The sequence below is a fragment of the Salmo trutta genome, chromosome 22 (genome assembly GCF_901001165.1).
Source record: "Salmo trutta chromosome 22, fSalTru1.1, whole genome shotgun sequence".
Classification (NCBI taxonomy): Eukaryota; Metazoa; Chordata; class Actinopteri; order Salmoniformes; family Salmonidae; genus Salmo; species Salmo trutta.
This window is the reverse complement of record NC_042978.1, coordinates 26,457,609-26,476,145: the sequence shown is the minus strand read 5'-3', so window position 1 is coordinate 26,476,145 and position 18,537 is coordinate 26,457,609. Positions and strand designations below refer to the sequence as shown.

Here is an 18,537-nt window from a genome sequence, read left to right as displayed (position 1 = left end):
AAGTCAAAGGACACAACAGGACACCATGTTCAGAAAAGTATAATTTTTTTAATTTGACACATTTACATACACAGAACATTAGTCTGTATATCACAGATTATAAACTGGGTGGTCCAAGCCCTGAATGCTTATTGGCTGACAGCCATGGTACATCAGACCATATACCACAGGTATGACAAAACCTTTATTTTTACTGGTCTAATTAATACATTGGTGACCAGTTTATAATAAGGCACCTCGGGGATTTGTGGTATATGGCCAATATACCACGGCTAAAGGCTGTATCCAGGCACTCCGTGTTGCGTTGTGCTTAAGAAGATCCCTTAGCCGTGGGATAATGGCCATATACCACAACCCCTCAGGCCTTATTGCTTAAATATCCTCTCCTCGTTCCATCATCAGGTTAATAAAATAGACACCTTCTCCTAAACAACTTGTCTGTAGGTTCAAAACATCGAGTTTGTTGTTCGTAAGAGGCCATCATTGTCTTGTGCAGAAAGGAACAAAAAAGGTTGGAGAAGAGCATCAATGACATTCTATAAATTAAAAATATTCTTCATTTTATTGATTAATCTCCCATGGTGATGCTTGTCTGAGCATCAGCTACAATACTTTGGCACAAAATGGTGGGCAGAGACAGACCGTGGCAAAACAACCCATTGTAATTGGCTTAGAGTAGCTGTAACTGAGACGGAGGGGGCTCATAATGGCACAATGCCAGACCCCTTGAACATCACCCTGTTATCGTATAGTAAGTTACTCTCCCATTGTAAAAGTGGAGAAAGAGTGGATACTACCGCACTGTATTATTGCTTATTTAAATATCTAAAAGCAGGGATAGGTTGAAAGCCAAAGGGTCCAATGAATTATCCAGCTGACATTTAGATATGCCCATTTCAAACATATATAAGTTTAGCATTCTTAAATGAACCAGAAAATCAATAGCTATCTGGTTATTTATCAAAGTTAACTGGCTATTTCATTGAGCATGCTTTGTAGTCTACCCTTCAGTCCGAGAGCTGAACAAGTCATGTTTTGTTTTGCGTGAGCAGTTTGGTGTCCAGCCTCAAGATGGCAGTGTGGTGTTACTCATCAACACAGCAGCGCATTGCGTATTTATAGAAAAACTATTTTGTAACATAGATAGCAGTTAGAGAGAAATCAGATGAAATTTGTCAGCAGCTCCAAAATGTTGGCACATATCTCCGTGCATCAACCACATCTGTATGTTTGTCCAAGTGCATATATGACAGAGCTACAAAACAATAAAATAAAGCTAAATAACAGTCAATTAGATGATTTCCCAACCACTACCACCTCCTTCAGTCACCCGCAACCCTTTTCCCACAACCTTCCCTGCCTCTTTTACCCCCCAGGTGCAGGGTGTGATTGCTGTGATGACACAGCTGTGTGTTAGATAGCATTCTATTTCTGTCACAAAAGAAAAAGAGAGTGAAAGGGGAAGGTTCCATTTCGCTTCTGCCTGTATGACTGAAACCCGACTCTCCTGTCGGCACTAAGTCTGACAGACCATCAGGACAGAGTTATAGGAGGACGAGAAGGAGGGAGTAGAAGAGAACAGCAGTGATTTAGAGAGTTACATATGGAACCATTCCCTTTCCCCTACTCCACTTCTCCATTCGCTGGAACTGGCAGACAGCAGGGGGACTGGCAGACAGCAGGGGGACTGGCAGACAGCAGGGGGACTGGCAGACAGCAGGGGGACTGGCAGACAGCAGGGGGACTGGCAGACAGCAGGGGGACTGGCAGACAGCAGGGGGACTGGCAGACAGCAGGGGGACTGGCAGACAGCAGCGGTTTCAATGAAGAAGTGTGTGGGTTTGAGTGTGTGTGAGTAAGAGATTGTGTGTGTGTGAGAATGAGTGTGTTTTTGAAAGAGAGTGAGAGGGTGAAAGGTCGTGTGTGTTCTGCCCCAGTGTTGCTGTCAACTCCAGCCAGTGTTTGGAAGGCCACAGTTCTGGCAGTTTGGCACAGACAGCTAAATCAGAATCTCTAAGGCGTATCAATAACCTACTCTACAATAAAGTGTTTCACAACATGACTCACAGGTCACATACTGGAAGACCTCGAAAGACGTGACACAGAGACAGGACAGTCACACACCTCAGTGTCACATTACCATATTAAATTAGAAATACTTGTTCATTTACGCTCGCTTTTAAACACCAATAACTGAAGGTCTGGCTGGTGTCTCACCCGCCACTGATTATTAGATAGATAGAGCAGATACCAACACAGACCCTCTGACGAACAGCAGCTAGACAGAGGAGAACAGAGCAGAGGAAGAGACTGGACGGGTATGGAATTTGTGTCTGTAAGGATGTGTGATGTAACGTATGAGTGTGTGAGTGTTGTACATAAAAATCTGATGAGTTACAATCTTATCTTCACCACTAGTCCTGCTCGCTATTGGCTGGCAGGTGTAGACAGAGCTATCCGTCTCTCCCTGGCCCTTCCCAGTGGGCGGGGTGTTATGTGCGCGCCGCGTGTCTCTTGTCCTCAAACAGCGCACGGATGAGGTAGACCTGCACTCCCGTCACCAGCATCATCACCAGCATGTTGGTCATGGACCACATGTTGACCCGGTCGTAGTTGGACTCCTGGAGGTTGCGATCGCGAGCCTCGAACGCTTTGAGCACTGTCTGTATCTGAAGGCTCTTCCCCAGCCGGGCTTTAACACTGTTAATGGTGTCCTGGAGAGCAAAGAGAGAGAGCGATAGTAGTTTGGGTTATTGTGATAGTCATAGAACCACCCTGGAACTAGTATTAAGCAATATAGACTTCAGGACCATACAGATTATAGATGTTACATAGGGAGGTCCTAAGGGACCAAGGCAACAGGACAGGGTGGAGACGTGGTGAGTGCATGTAAACAAAGACGAGAAGTCGGTGAGTCCTCTCAAAGGACCACAGCTGTACTTTACACTTCCTGTCTCTGACTGTGTACTGATACTGGGGATGGGGGGGGGGGGGGGTCTGGTAGAAAGATCAAACCATTCTGCTCTCAGGTATGTGTGTGTTGTTGTGACATTGATGGCTCAGTCTCTCTGACCTTCTGCTGTTGTGTTGGCAGCGTGTGTGAGCTGGGTCAAAGTGACACCACCTTTGTAGTTGTGTACTCTGTAAGCTGACGTGTTGTAATTCCAGGCATCTCTACCTCAGAGTAGTGTTGTCACGATACCAGAACTTTGACACCAATACGAGGTTAAGTATCACGATACCATCACAATCCTCGATACCAAAATGATACCAAAATGATATCAAAACAATACCAAGGGAAAAGAAGAAGGCCTATTAGCCAATGTCACAGAATGGCACTTGGATCTTTTGAGTTAAATATCATTACATTTGAAATTTTATATAAAAAAAAAATCTATACATTAATGAATCAATTACACAATCAATCAACTACATAACATCATAATGGTAATCATGTATTTGAATGGTCTATTAATAAACTGGGTTAATCCAGATGTAGCCTAGGCCTATATACACAATGCAGGTGAATTCATCGGTATTCCAGTGAAATAAGAACTTACATTTTAGGCATAACCATTACTAAGGATCAGAAGTCTAGACGCTTCCTAAATCTTAACCCTGTTATTCAAAAACCCAGCAGATGCTACACTGAACAAAAATATAAAACACAACATGCAATAATTTCAAAGATTTGACTGAGTTACAATTCATATAAGGAAATAAGTCAATTGAAATAAATTCATTAGGCCCTAATCTGTGGATTTCACATGACTGGGAATACATTTATGCATCTGCTGGTCACAGATAACTTTAAAAAAAAAACAAGTATGTAGAGGCATGGATCAGAAAACCAGTCAGATCTGGTGTGACTACCATTTGCCTCATGCAGCACGACACATTCCCTTCACATTCCTTCACAGTTGATCAGGCTGTTGTATTGTGACCTGTGGAATGTTATCCCACTCCTTTAATGGCTGCGCGAAGTGGCTGGATATACGTGGGAACGGGAACCCGCTATCGTACACCTCAATCCAGAGCATCCCAAACATGGTCAATGGGTGACATATCTGGTGAGTATGCAGGCCATGGAAGAACTGGAACATTTTCAGCTTCCAGGAATTGTGTACAGATCCTTGCGACATGGGGCCGTGCATTATCATGCTGAAACATTGAGGTGATGACGATGGATTAATGGCACGACAATAGGCCTCAGGATCTCGTCACGGTATCTCTGTGCATTGAAATTACCATTGATAAAATGCAATTGTGTTCGTTGTCCTTAGCTTGCCTGCCCATACCATAACTCCACCGCCACCATGGGGCACTCTGTTCACAATGTTGACATCAGCAAACTGCTCGCCCACATGACGCCATACACGCTGTCTGCCATTTGCCCGCTACAGTTGAAACCGGGATTCATCCATGAAGAGCACACTTCTCCAGCGTGCCAGTGGTCACCCAAGGTAAGCATTTGCCCACTTAAGTTAGTTACGACGCTGAACTACAGTCGGGTCAAGACCCTGGTGAGGACAACGAGCACACAGATGAGCTTACCTGATACGGTTTCTGACAGTTTGCGCATAAATTATTTGGTTGTGCAAACCCACAGATGATCCCGCAGTTGAAGAAGCCAGATAAGAAGATCTTGGGCTGGTGTGGTTACACATGGTCTGCGGTTGTGAGGCCGGTTGGACATACTGCCAAATTCTTTAAAACGATGTTGGAGGCAGCTTATGGTAGAGAAATGAACATTCAATTCTCTAGCAACAGCTCTAGTGGACAATCCTGGAGTCAGCATGCCAATTGCACACTCCCTCAAAACTTGAGACATCTGTGGCATTGTGTTGTGTGACAAAACTTCTCATTTTAGAGTGGCCTTTTATTGTCCCTAGCACAAGGTGCACCTGTGCAATGATCATGTTCTTTAATTAGCTTCTTGATATGCCACACTTGTCAGGTGGATGGATTATCTTGGCAAAGGGTTAATGCTCAAGAACAGTAATGTAAACACATTTGTGAGTATGGAAAATGTCTGGAATCTTTTATTTCATCTCATGAAACATGGGACCAACACTTTACATGTTGCGTTTACATTTTTGTTCAGTGTCAATCAAATGGCTACAGTGGGACCTTTTTCTTACAAAAGGAAATTGTACAATATTTTTACACAATGAAATACTCTACCAACAAAAAAGCTGTTAGAAATATAAGTGTGTGTATATCCCTTAAGGTCTTTATGTAATGTGTTATTGCACCCCCTAGCCCAGCTGTCCTTTGTATATTATTTATGTATACTTGTGTTCCCCGTGTACTGTTGTATTATTGTTTTAAAAAGTATTATAAATCATCTTGACTGGGAGAGAAGTGAGGCGAGGGAGATGAAGTGAATTAAAATTTTTGGTGACAATCAGCAATACGATATTTTGCATTATGGTTTGCATATTATCACAAAAAAGGTACTATGGTAGTGAATTGATGTTAGCTTGAGCTGTAAGCTGGCAAGGAAAGTTAGCCTACAAAGCTGGAAGCTACCGGTATCTTGCATTGTAAAATGTTCTAGCCTGTAATGGACATTGTTTTGATAGCAGTTAATAAGTTTCAACATTTCTACATGTCGTTTCACATTATTTAAAACTTCTGTGCAGCATAAGTGGTGATGCAGCCCATTCTCCCAGTGAGGACAGTGGTTCCTCAGGACTGGCTAGAGCTGGTAATGAGTAAGTGGAGCAGGCACGGTTAGGGCTGTGACATTTTGTCATCCGGTTATTGTCATGCAAAATACTGCTGGTCTCATGATAACTGACCCATAATTAACATAAACAAGTTTAGCATCTCCAGGCCTCCACTAACACAAGCTGCTGATGAGAGCCTTCATAACATCTACATTCAACTTAATATACACCATCACAACAAATCCATGATTTATTTTAGTCAGGTCTAAAGAAACATGATATGAAGACAATGTATTTCAGAAGAACAGAATGAGTTGGCCTACTGTATGTTATCTGGCTATGCTCCATGCCATAGGCTTGTTCATTTAGCTGACAAGATACGCATAGGTCCAGTGCCATTATTTTATATTGTATGATTTTATAGTAAGAAGAATATAATTGACCTTAGCTGGATAAAATAGAAATGATATTTTTCCCATTCCGGAGCGATTGTGCATATGAAGTGACTATGTTGAGCGTAAAAGTGCTAATTTGAAACAGGTCCTATACGCTAGATTTAGTTATTTGGCAACTTTAGTTGGTTAATGATACAAATCTCAGAATGTCTTAAAAATCAAAACATATATGGGCTGCATGATGCTACTATAGGCTTTTGATGATTTGAGAAAGTCGCAAAAAAAGCTTAGGCTGTTCCTTGCATCAGGCTGCACACAATGTTCTCTCATCAAGTGACCATATTTTCACCCATCAAACTATTCTCAATTTAATCTTGTCTTTACTAAATACGTAAAATTACTTTCGATTTAGAATGCCCCATTATCAAATAGGCAGGAACAGCCACAGGGGGAAAAATAAGTAATCTGTATGCACTCAGCCGGATCGTTTTTCAATGATGCTGGGTAGGCTACTTCGGTTTTATAGCCGAGCATGTGCTTAATATGAGCAGCTGAGAAATAACTAAATAAATAACACTTATTTCACTCCACCCGTCAAGCACTGTTTGATGAGCACGATCGCTGCGCAACATGTGATATTCCGCCCAAACTCTGTATGCCGTGGGCTCTCCAACCCTGTTCCTGCAGCTACCCAGTACTCTGTATGCCGTGGTCTCTCCAACCCTGTTCCTGCAGCTACCCAGTACTCTGTATGCCGTGGTCTCTCCAACCCTGTTCCTGCAGCTACCCAGTACTCTGTATGCCGTGGGCTCTCCAACCCTGTTCCTGCAGCTACCCAGTACTCTGTATGCCGTGGGCTCTCCAACCCTGTTCCTGCAGCTACCCAGTACTCTGTATGCCGTGGGCTCTCCAACCCTGTTCCTGCAGCTACCCAGTACTCTGTATGCCGTGGGCTCTCCAACCCTGTTCCTGCAGCTACCCAGTACTCTGTATGCCGTGGGCTCTCCAACCCTGTTCCTGCAGCTACCCAGTACTCTGTATGCCGTGGGCTCTCCAACCCTGTTCCTGCAGCTACCCAGTACTCTGTATGCCGTGGGCTCTCCAACCCTGTTCCTGCAGCTACCCAGTACTCTGTATGCCGTGGGCTCTCCAACCCTGTTCATGCAGCTACCCAGTACTCTGTATGCCGTGGTCTCTCCAACCCTGTTCCTGCAGCTACCCAGTACTCTGTATGCCGTGGTCTCTCCAACCCTGTTCCTGCAGCTACCCAGTACTCTGTATGCCGTGGTCTCTCCAACCCTGTTCCTGCAGCTACCCAGTACTCTGTATGCCGTGGTCTCTCCAACCCTGTTCCTGCAGCTACCCAGTACTCTGTATGCCGTGGGCTCTCCAACCCTGTTCCTGCAGCTACCCAGTACTCTGTATGCCGTGGGCTCTCCAACCCTGTTCCTGCAGCTACCCAGTACTCTGTATGCCGTGGGCTCTCCAACCCTGTTCCTGCAGCTACCCAGTGCTTAATTTGGGAACAATGTGACACATTTTGGAGTATAGGTTAGGCCAATCACTAAAGACATATTCAATCTTTAGTTATTATTGTTTCATGTTTTTCTGCCATGCATAATATTGTATAACAGCACAATCATCATTTTGCATTTTTCGGGCTTGGCTTCATATATAGGCCTAATCCTATACATAAACTCTAATATGCTGATGGCTGTTTTGAGAGAATCATCTCCTTAGAAAGCACTGGCCATTTCATTGTGTTTGGCTTTGAAACAACATCCACGAAGACCATGTTTTACACTCAGTGGTTAAAGGGACATTACAGCCCTGAGTACCAGGCCATTAGCGACCTAATGGTCGTTAGCAAGTTGTGTACTACCAACACATTGAGTTAATAAAGCCGCATACACACATGGTCTCTTTTTGCTTTCTTGAGTAAAGCAGCTCCAAAATGCAGGTGTTTCAGCCTAGCTCAGTGCTTTCTGTGGTGGTTGGGCAGCCAGCGGAAAACACAGAACGTAGGGGTAGGTAATGTTCTCTAGATGCCCATGATTAGCTCAGTGTTCTATCACTCGTGGGGACAGTACGTCAAGCAGTGGCGATTTTAGCTTGTAAATCTTGACGGGACAACAACAACAAAAACAAGTGGGATGCATGCCACCAAAGCCACTACACAACACTAAACAATATATTAATTGCACTATAACGGTGACAAACGGTACCCACAAACTGTTAGGGCATACGAAAGCTGTCCCAACAGCAGGGTGCAAACAGCAGTCCCAACACCTTAATACTGCTACACCTGGCTTTCAGCGGAGCCTTGTCTGTCAGCGAAAAAGTTAATTGAGCCTCATTTACTGCCTTTAAAAGAAAAACGTAGCTGATATGGCTGACTTGCTTAAACAAAATGTGGTTTCTACTGACAATTGAGATGTACAAACTATGGCATAAGGGGACGACAAAACAGATAAGAGACAACACGTAATTTCGATTAAGACATTAATGAGCGAGAGACGATGGATGTAGTCAATATAACTATTTGTTCAGCACTTTTGAAATGTACAGCGACAGAATTCAGAACATGGGCCGTTCTTACAGTGTACTCCTTGTACAACAAGTCAGAACCGTAGGATAAATAAATGGGGCATATAAACAGACAATGAAAGCTCTTACAATATTCAATAATTACATTTCTCTAAAACAGATTATAGGCTATATGTGCACCACCAAGTTAGAACAGTAGGTGAAATTTAGAGGTGAAAATAGACCAAATTATTAGGGTGAGGCACATTGAATGCAGTTTGGGTCTTTGCGTGTCAAAAAAGATACGTCATATATCACTATTTGACGCGTTAAATAAGCTTTTAATTTGACACGTCAAATTACACAATTCTATTATAGAATGCTGTGTGTGCTGAATTTGCACGTACAAGCCAAGCGCCACCACTACTATCGGTTGCACTGTCAAAGCTGTACAAAAAATGTTTGCAAACAAGCACACACCCGGCCACGAACGATGGGTTTACAAAACCACGTTGGTTCAGCCCAGTATACAGTATACATATCTCCCTGGCATATTACATCATTTATGCAGCAGCACACAATACATTTTTGGACTCACCTTGTAAAGGTGGTGTGGAAAACACACAGCCACTCCATTGAGTAGCAGACTAACATTAGTGGTTGCTTTGCAATGCCTGCAGTTAGCCAGTGATTCCTAACAAACCACTCATTGTAGAATTTGCCATTTCCAACTTGTTGTGTAATGTTTATGTCCAATGGCCGATGAGCACCGATACATTTTATCTATAATTTCTCTTCATTATTTCTCTTCATATGACAAGGATTAAAAATGATTTGCCAGTACATTGTCGACTTGATTCATGATGATGACTGCTTGTCTAGCTTGCTAGCTAAGATTCTGAAAGTATGATGTTGACATGATCAGTCCAATCAAAGCTACTGTACATATAACGTGATTTGACGTCATTTTATCTGCGGCCAATGACCTTGAGCCGTCTTGGAAGGGCTCTTCTAATGTAACTATGGCAGGACCCAAAAGGCAGACATTTTGGATGTCTACCCTTACTAAGGACTTAAACTTGGCGATGATGTAGTGTCTCCATGAGTGACAGAACACTGAGCCAATCACGGCGCAATGCTCCTATTTTCTGCTGGCTGCCCCACCACACAGAAAGCACTGGGCTAGGCTGAAACACCTGCATTTTGGAGCTGCCTTACTCAAGAAAACAAAAAAGAGACCATGTTTGTATGCGACTTTATTAATTTATTAATAAAGCCGGTGCAGGTGTTTCAGCCTAGCTCAGTGCTTTCTGTGTGGTGGGGCAGCCAGCAGAAAATATAAAATATATATATATTTTTTTATTGTTTGCTAACTGATATGTGACACGTATTAATGTCAAAATAACATCTAAAACAGGCAAGCCCCCCCCCCCAAAAAAAAGTATTTTTATATATCCATAATTATGCATTTCTGTGTAGTACAGATCAAGGACCGATGGTGAAATTCCGTTACCGGGTGTAAATCCACTTCACTTACTGTAGTTCATATTTTTTCAATGTGAATGTGTCATGTCATAGCCGACACCCCATTATTTTTGCAAACATTGTTCAATCTTAATTGGGAGCAGATATTTAAGAGTTTTTGGAAAACGTGGACACAAAAAACTGAGGTAGACTATACACAAATTATGTAACCAAACTTTGCATCTGCACAGCTCTTCCAGTAAATGTCTTTTTGTAAAATGTTCAGTGTAAAATGCTAAAAGTAGTCATTGTGCAATTCCACGGAAACAGAATTGCAGACTCCCATTTTTTACTCTAAATATATGGCAAACAAAAACATTGATTTCAAAGTTTAACAGAGTTTAACAAACCAGTTAAACTCTGTTAAACTTTGAAATCAATGGTTTTTGTTTGCCATATATTTAAAGTAAAAATTGGAGTCTGCAATTCTGTTACCATGGAATTGCCCTAATCTGACTAACACGTGGATTTTTTCCAATGGCTATCCACAGGGATTCCTTTTTGACTATCCAGTATCACTTTCCAAGATCTTCAAAGAACATGTGTGAAATCTGTGAAATGTCATGTGCGAAATCGCACCCCCTCGCATGATGTAATACAAATGTTGCGCGAATAAAACGCACCCTCCATGATGCCATACATGTATAGTGTGTGTAAAAGCAAAGCATGCTTCCAGGCCTAGCTAGGACTACAACTCCATCCTTTTCTAGAAGTTACGCACTTGCACACTCCCTGTCATAGATTTCAAAGCACAGGATTGGTGTAAGCATTGGTTGGAGGGTTTCCACCATTGTAAAATCCATGTGAGAAAGTTTAAGTACACACTTCAGGAGAAGGGTGAAGAATCAGCATGTAGCCTAGATGTAATATAAGCACACCCCCTCACCATGATGTCCTCCAGCTTCATGTCCAACATGTCGGTCCCATAGACGTACTCCTTCCAGTCCTCTGGCTCCTCCCCTTCCTGTTCCATGTTGTCCATGAGAAGCTCAAAGAAGATGATCTTTTCCGACACAGCAGAAAACGAGTTGTCAAAACAAAACATGTAGTCTCCATCCTCCGTCTCTACACTAATGGAAACACACCGGGAGAGAGAGTGAGAGAGAGCGAGCGACCCCAACTCCATGTGAGTGTGTATTTCACACTTGCGTGGTGTGTGTGTCTTACGTGTATACTCCGTCTGATTTGCGGTGGTCGCTGTACAGAACGTGTCCAGTAGGAGACGACAGGGAGAAGTCAACATCCAGACCTGCTCCGTCCAACACCTGAGGACACACACAGACAGGTGGGATGGGTGAAGACAGATGAGACAGACAGATAAAAGGACAGCGAGAGAGGGACACAGAGTCAAAACAAAACTACATCACCTATTGGCTTGCCTCGTCAAATAAAAAGTTAAATAAAAAAATACATTGGGAAACAAGCACAGAGCAAAATGCAGTGCTATCTGGCCCTAAATCGACAGTACACCATGGCAAATTAATTCTTGATGATTTATAATTGATGTTGTTACTGATATTGTTAATGAATCATTCCATTTCCAAAGTATGCTTTTGTCAGCTTCCCTGAATGAGACATTAGCTCCCCTAAATGCAACAAAGTCTAACTTTCAGGGGGCTCTCTAAATTATGCTAATTTAACTATGCAGTGGTAATTATGAAAATAAAAGCTTCCAAATGAAACGAACGTTACTTTTTTCACCACAACCGGCAATTAGAGTTTACCCACCTATTTTTTTTACCACTACGTCACTGGCTACCAGTAGACCTATTTGAAGTTCATGGTAAAACACATTGTAGCCTAGTCTAGTAAATTGACCGTGTGTGTTAGGGTGACCATCCTGTTATTTCACAGGACATTTTCAGCCCCAAATCAGGTGTCCCGACTTTTCAGGCAACAAATAATGTTAATTTGTCAGCAAGACACATCAATCAATACAGGCCCAATCAATGGAGGCCTAATCAATGACAATCACTGAATGTCATTAGGCATACTTATTGGTGTTTTGTAACAGATGTCCATTTCCATTCATCAAATGGCAGGAGTGTACATGCAGTGTACTGTTGTGATGCTAGAATTATTTTGGCGTGGATGAACATGCACAGGTAGCCTACTTTAAGTGATTTGTTTGACAATCAGATGAAAACCATGACTGGCTGTGTTCATGCCACATTAAAAGGTAATCAATTTTTACCGTTAAATGACGTCTTTATTATCATTATTAGCCCCTTAAAAAAATTCACCTAAGAGACCACCCCGAATGTCACAGTGTAATTCGCACTCAGAAAGAGAGAGAGGTTGAGGAGAGCTGGTGCTGAAAAGTTTTGGAACAAGCAGAGGTGCTTCACAATGTCCAGTCCAAGAACAAGGCCTATTTTCAGTAGTGAAATATGGTTGGATTGAGTCCATTCAAGACAATAAGTGAACAGGCCAGTCCCTGGTGCCTGTTTCTCTACAACTGCATTACTGGTTCACTATTTCCACAGATCTCTGCCTCCTCTGTTACTCAGGAGCAAAGAATGACAGGGTTTCCCAACGTTAATGTCTAGTTAGTTGCGTATTTCCAAACACAGACATTGAGCAGATACCATGAAGTACTTAGAAATTAGTGTCTCCACAAACTAAGGACAATATCAGTTTTGTTCACACTCCAAGGGCAGAGTGGTGGGCTACAGCATGCCACAGAAATAGCTTGTCTATGGTGGTAGCATGCTACAGCTAGCCTATCCTACTGTGATGGTATGACAATCCATTTATGTCAGAAATTTTAAAATATTTCCCCAAAAAATTGAGGTTTTACCAGACTTCTGTGTTGAGATTTGGGATTCAGGGCCACTACTCAATTGGAAACATTTTAAACACATCAGAAGAGCACAATCTAGTGCTAGGCCAATGAAATAGGAGTAAGAGGGACCACAGCCTAGGATGCAATGTCATTATTAGAAAGGAACTTTATAGCCAGTTCTGGTAAAACAAGTTTCTAAACTAGTATGATGGCATAATTTCAAAATCACATAGGCCTATAGTTAGTGTTTAATACATTTACAATACATTTAATTTACTTCAACCTATTCCACAAGTAGTTCCTAGGTTCTGGATTCAGATACAACCAGTGGTGTAAAGTACTTAAGTAATACTTTCAAGTATTTTTACTTAAGTAGTTTTTGGGGTATTTGTACTTTACTATTTGTATTTTACTTTAACATTACTACATTCCTGAAGAAAATGATGTACTTTTTACTCCATACATTTTCCATGACATCCAAAAGTTATTGTTACATTTTGAATGCTTAGCAGGGCAGGAAAATTGTCTAATTCACAAACTTATCAAGGGAAGTGGTCATCCCTACTGCCTCTGATATGGCAGACTCACTAAATACATGTATCGTTTGTAAATTATGTCAGTGTTGGAGCTTGCCCCTGGCTATCCGCAATTAATTGGTTTTATTAAAAAAGAAAAATGGTGCGTCTGGTCTGCTTAATATAATGCATTTAAAAATTATTTATACTTTTAATACGTAAGTATATTTTAGCAATTACATTTACTTTTGATACTTAAGTATATTTAAAACAAAATACTTCTAGGCTTTTATTCAAGTAGGATTTTAGTGGGTGACTTTCACTTGAATCATTTTCTATTAAGGTATATTTTACTTTTACTCGTATGATAATTGGGTACTTTTACCACCACTGGATACGACAGCGCTAACCACAATCAATGATGGGATATGCACATAACATTGGACTTCTTGTGAAGTCATGCGAGTAGTACTAGTAGAGTAGAGACAGTCTCCAAAGCTACCCACATGAGTTATATCAAGTGTGCTCATTTACAACTTTGTGTTCACCCTTTCCCCATGTAAAACCAATCATATAAACCCCTGGCACCTGATATTCTATCTCCAGCGACGCGTCATTCTTCATGGTCTGGAAGAAGCACTCCTTCCGTCCTGCGGGGAGTGTGAATGTGAAGTCGCTGACCAGGCTCTGGGAGAACGCGGCCACCAGGAACTTCTCTGACACCAGCATCGAGAAAAGGCACAGTAACACCCGGGCCACGTTCATGGTCTCCCGCTGCCTTCAACTCTAGATTTTGACTCCGTAAAGAGACAAGCTCTCGATAAGTGCTAGTTCAGTTCGTGTTCGTCAAAACTTAACTTGTGATGACAAGCTCACCGTTCGATGGCAATCACGAAATGAGGACCCTGCCTTTTCAGAATGGAAATCGTTTTCGCTCAACGAGTTTTCATGTTTGAGATTTCAACCCAGCATTTAGAATGTGAGGCTCTAAGCCTCAGTGCCTCACATTCTACATGCTGGGTTGAAATCTCAAACCTTTTCTTATTCAATTTAATGTATTTATTGGTGGATACAATATATTTGGGACACATTCTGCGTGTATTATGTTACATTTAACCAAAACGTTTATACAGGCAGTTCTCAGAAGACGCACGTATCCGTTGTATGATGGGCAATGTAGTGTTTAAGGACAAAAGACGGCATCCAATGCTGCTCCAAACGCGCACTCGTCGTTACATCAGGACCGTTAGAATACCCATTAAACCTAGTGGTCAAACAGGGAAATGGTTCACTAAAAATAAGTGCTGTGTTTTGTGTAAGCTTACCCTGGCGTGATGTTTTGATAACCATGCAAATCTCGCTAGGACAAGGTGACTTATCAATATATTTTCCTGTATTAGCTGCTAATGTGGCTAGTCGGAACTAAATTCGGTAATGTCCGACATGGTATCTGGTTGTAGATAACATGTACTGTGTTCAACGAATCAGATATTTCCAAGTTTCCTAGTCCGACTACCATATGAACGCGGCATTACTCGCGTTAAAAAATGTGGGATGGAAACGTTGGTGTCATCCAAAAATTGCTTATTAGTGGGGTGATTGTAGTCTAATCGGGTGGACTATTTCAGGTTTGGATATTTTGCTTATCGTAATGGACACGCGTTCCATGTCAGAACTTCCAACTCAGCTCAAGCAGAGGAAATGGCCCTTAGTACGTCACTAGTTATTGGTCGCTACCTGATCCTATTGGTGTACCGCAGTATTGCCCTAATGCTATTGGCCGAGAGGAGAACTTGAGGATAGAATCGAGCAGGGTAACAGAGCAACAGAAGACAGCAAGGAGCGGCGAGGGGACGACTGAATGAAAATTCGCCTAGCTACATCGACTGTAGTTTTAGGAAAGTGCCACCCTCCCTTAAATATTTCATAATCAACAAACGTTAGATTTAAAAAATATCTTGCTAGTAAAATCCTAAAATAGCGAGGATGTTGGTCCCCGCGGGAAGATAATGAAGCGGTTGCGCGTTTTGTTCGTGTGCCTCATTGTAGCTGTCCTTTGCTGGTAAGCACTTCTTAAATGCTTTTCATTGTGGTAGTAAGGCTAGTTTTTGACTGTCACGTTACGTCGAACAAATGACAGAACTCAAAAACACCATTGGAAAACTGTTATACTGATATATGACCTTGTCCTTTCGTGGTGTGGGATGCTTTTTTTTGTCCCTCGAGACATTTTAAGGTAACACATATGTTGGCTAGCTCGCATCGTCAAGGGGGTGTGACTGGCTAGCTAACGTTAACACAAACAGGTGACGTTGGATAACGCCGTTTTGTTGAAAATCATTCTTGTTTAAAAAGAACACTGACAGATGTTGCTAACTCTAAAGATTAGTCAATCCTCTCATATGTTAAACGAAGATAGCTGATGGTGTACCCTACTGGCTAACTAGCTAATCTGTTTTCTCAACTCAGTCGTCCATGGCTTGTCAGGCACACCGATAATACATGCTTCATCTAGTTGGTTTGACTAACAGTTACTGAACATTATGCTTTCCTCCTAGTTAGATATAGCAGCTAGTTATATTAGAAGGTGGACATCTACTAGTATTTACTATTTTTCATAAGTGGTCCTGATGCAGTACTTGACTAACATCTATAAATCAGCTAACTAGCTGTAAAACTTTCTAGCCAGTTGCTTGTCTTGTGTTCTTACCAATTCACAGACGTAAAGCTGACAGGTGGTGGATTATCACTGGTCGTGGTCCAGCATTGGTTAACCACTTATAAGAGCCACTGACGCAGCAGCTAACAATACCCAGGACTGGTTACAGGTGATTTAGATGCTCAGTAGCATGCCAAGTTTCTCCAGATGGGTAGCTACAGATTGGATGCCAAATAATGTGATATAACCAAAGATTTCTGGTGTTCGTTACTGGGCATTACAGAAAACACTCATACAAACAGCCGCCATAGTTGAAAAATCTAACTTGTTCTTGCCGACACTTTCTTCATTCTCGATTCGGTGAAAATTGTATCTCAAATGTCAGTTTACAGTTGCAGGTGATTCTATGAAAACCAGTGAAAAGAAAGATATTAAATCCTTGTTTTGCCACACATCTAGCATTTCGCATCGTCTTTGCAGGAACCAGTCGTTTGTATGTGACGTGGCCATGTGTAGAAATAGATGATAGCACGTCACACAGTGTGACCAAAACAAAGATCTACACACATGCAAGTGGCATGTTTCACTGGATACAAAACATTACATTTATCTTTCTGAATTTTCTATAGTTTTTGTAAACCCACATGCAATTGGAAACTGATATTTTAGATACAATTTTCACTGAATCGAGAACGAAGAAAGTATTTCCAAGAACAGGTTAGTTTAAAAATCTATGGCAGTGGTTTGTATGGTGCTTTCCTGTAATTCCCAGTAATGGACACCAAAACGTTGGTTATATCACATTATCTGGTGTGCAATCTGTAGCTACCAGATAGGCTGAGTGACTAGCATTAGACAACTAGCTAGGGTTGTCACAATACCAGTATCGCAATACTACAATACCTGATTTCCCATGGCAAAAAGGAAAATGCAAAGCACACTAAATTCTTTGGTCCTTTAAAAAACATACTGTATGTAAAATATTGTGTGCTCTAGATTGGAAAATAAACGTGATTCTGGGTGACAACATAAGGTTGCATGTTTCCAACATTAGGACTGTTTTCCCTCACTATAGGAAGGTCCATTATGGTTTTCTATAATGTAAATATGTGACTGCAGTATGCCTCCTATCAGTAAAGTGTTGATTTGAATATTGGTGCTGTGAGATTGATTGCATGTAGTTAAATAAATGGCTTTACTGTTCTCAAACATGCCTTTGAACTGTACACAGACAGACTAGATGTATGTAGGGCTGTGGCGGTCCCGAAATTTCATCAGCTAGTGATTGTCAAGCAAATAACTGTCGGTCTCATGGTAATTGACACTTAATTAGGAAACACATTTAGCAACTCCTGGCCTACAAGCCATTTTTAAAAAGTCCAATGAATCCATGTAATATACAGTTGAAGTCGGAAGTTTACATACACCTTAGCCAAATACATTTTAACAACATTTTTCACAATTCCTGACATTTAATCCTAGTAACAATTCCCTGTCTTAGGTCAGTTAGGATCAGCACTTTTTTTTAAGAATGTGACATGTCAGAATAATAGAGTGATTTATTTCAGGTTTTATTTATTTCATCACATTCCCAGTGAGTCAGAAGTTTACATACACTCAATTAGTATTTGGTAGTATTGCCTTTAAATTGAGTCATATGTTTCGGGTCGCCTTCCACAAGCTTCCCACAATAAGTTGGGTGAATTTTGGCCCATTCCTCCTGACAGAGCTGGTGTAACTGAGTCATGTTTGTAGGCCTCCTTGCTCGCACATGCTTTTTCAGTTCTGCCCACGTATTTTCTATATGATTGATGTCAGGGCTTTGTGATGGCCACTCCAATACCTTGACTTTGTTGTCCTTAAGCTATTTTGCCACAACTTTGGAAGTATGCTTGGGGTCATTGTCCATTTGGAAGACCCATTTGCGACCAAGCTTTAACATCCTGACTGATTTCTTGATGTTGCTTCAATATATCCTCATAATATTCCTTCCTCATGATGCCATCTATTTTGTGAAGTGCACCAGTCCCTCCTGCAGTAAAGCACCCCCCACTACATGATGCTGCCACCCCCGTGCTTCACGGTTGGGATGGTGTTTTTCAGCTTGCAAGCCTCCCCTGTTTTCCTCCAAAAATAACAATGGTCATTATGGCCAAACAGTTCTATTTTTGTTTCATCAGACCAGAGGACATTTCTCCAAAAAGTACCATCTTTGTCCCCATGTGCAATTGCAAACTATAACCATAGTTTTTATGGCGGGTTTGGAGCTGAGCAGTCTTTCAGATAATGTCCATATAACACTCGTTTTTCTAGATACTTTTTTAGATGTTTCCTCCAGCATTTTCACAAGGTCCTTTGCTGCTGTTCTGGGATTGATTTGCACTTTTTGCACCAAAGTACGTTCATCTCTAGGAGACAACACATCTCCTTCCTGAGTGGTATGACGGCTGTGTGGTCACAT

General features: G+C 41.6%; 2 protein-coding genes across 5 annotated transcripts in view; one reads left to right on the top strand and one right to left on the bottom strand.

The window, feature by feature from the left end:
* Positions 1 to 28: 28 nt before the first annotated feature.
* On the bottom strand, positions 29 to 14,344 carry LOC115158476 (transmembrane emp24 domain-containing protein 5). Its single transcript, XM_029707461.1, has 4 exons — positions 14,006 to 14,344; positions 11,285 to 11,382; positions 11,004 to 11,187; positions 29 to 2,714 (listed from the first exon to the last, which is right to left on the bottom strand). The coding sequence occupies exons 1-4, from the start codon at positions 14,180 to 14,182 to the stop codon at positions 2,493 to 2,495; spliced, it is 681 nt and encodes a 226-aa protein (XP_029563321.1). The 5' UTR covers positions 14,183 to 14,344; the 3' UTR covers positions 29 to 2,492.
* Positions 14,345 to 15,217: 873 nt separating this feature from the next.
* Positions 15,218 to 18,537, top strand: part of LOC115158475 (SUN domain-containing ossification factor) — a 99,910-nt gene continuing 96,590 nt past the window's right edge. For all 4 annotated transcript variants that reach the window (XM_029707458.1, XM_029707457.1, XM_029707455.1 and 1 more), the window contains exon 1: positions 15,218 to 15,479. In XM_029707458.1, the coding sequence (XP_029563318.1) occupies positions 15,427 to 15,479 (53 nt within the window). In that variant the 5' untranslated portion in view covers positions 15,218 to 15,426. The remainder of the gene's footprint in view (positions 15,480 to 18,537) is intronic.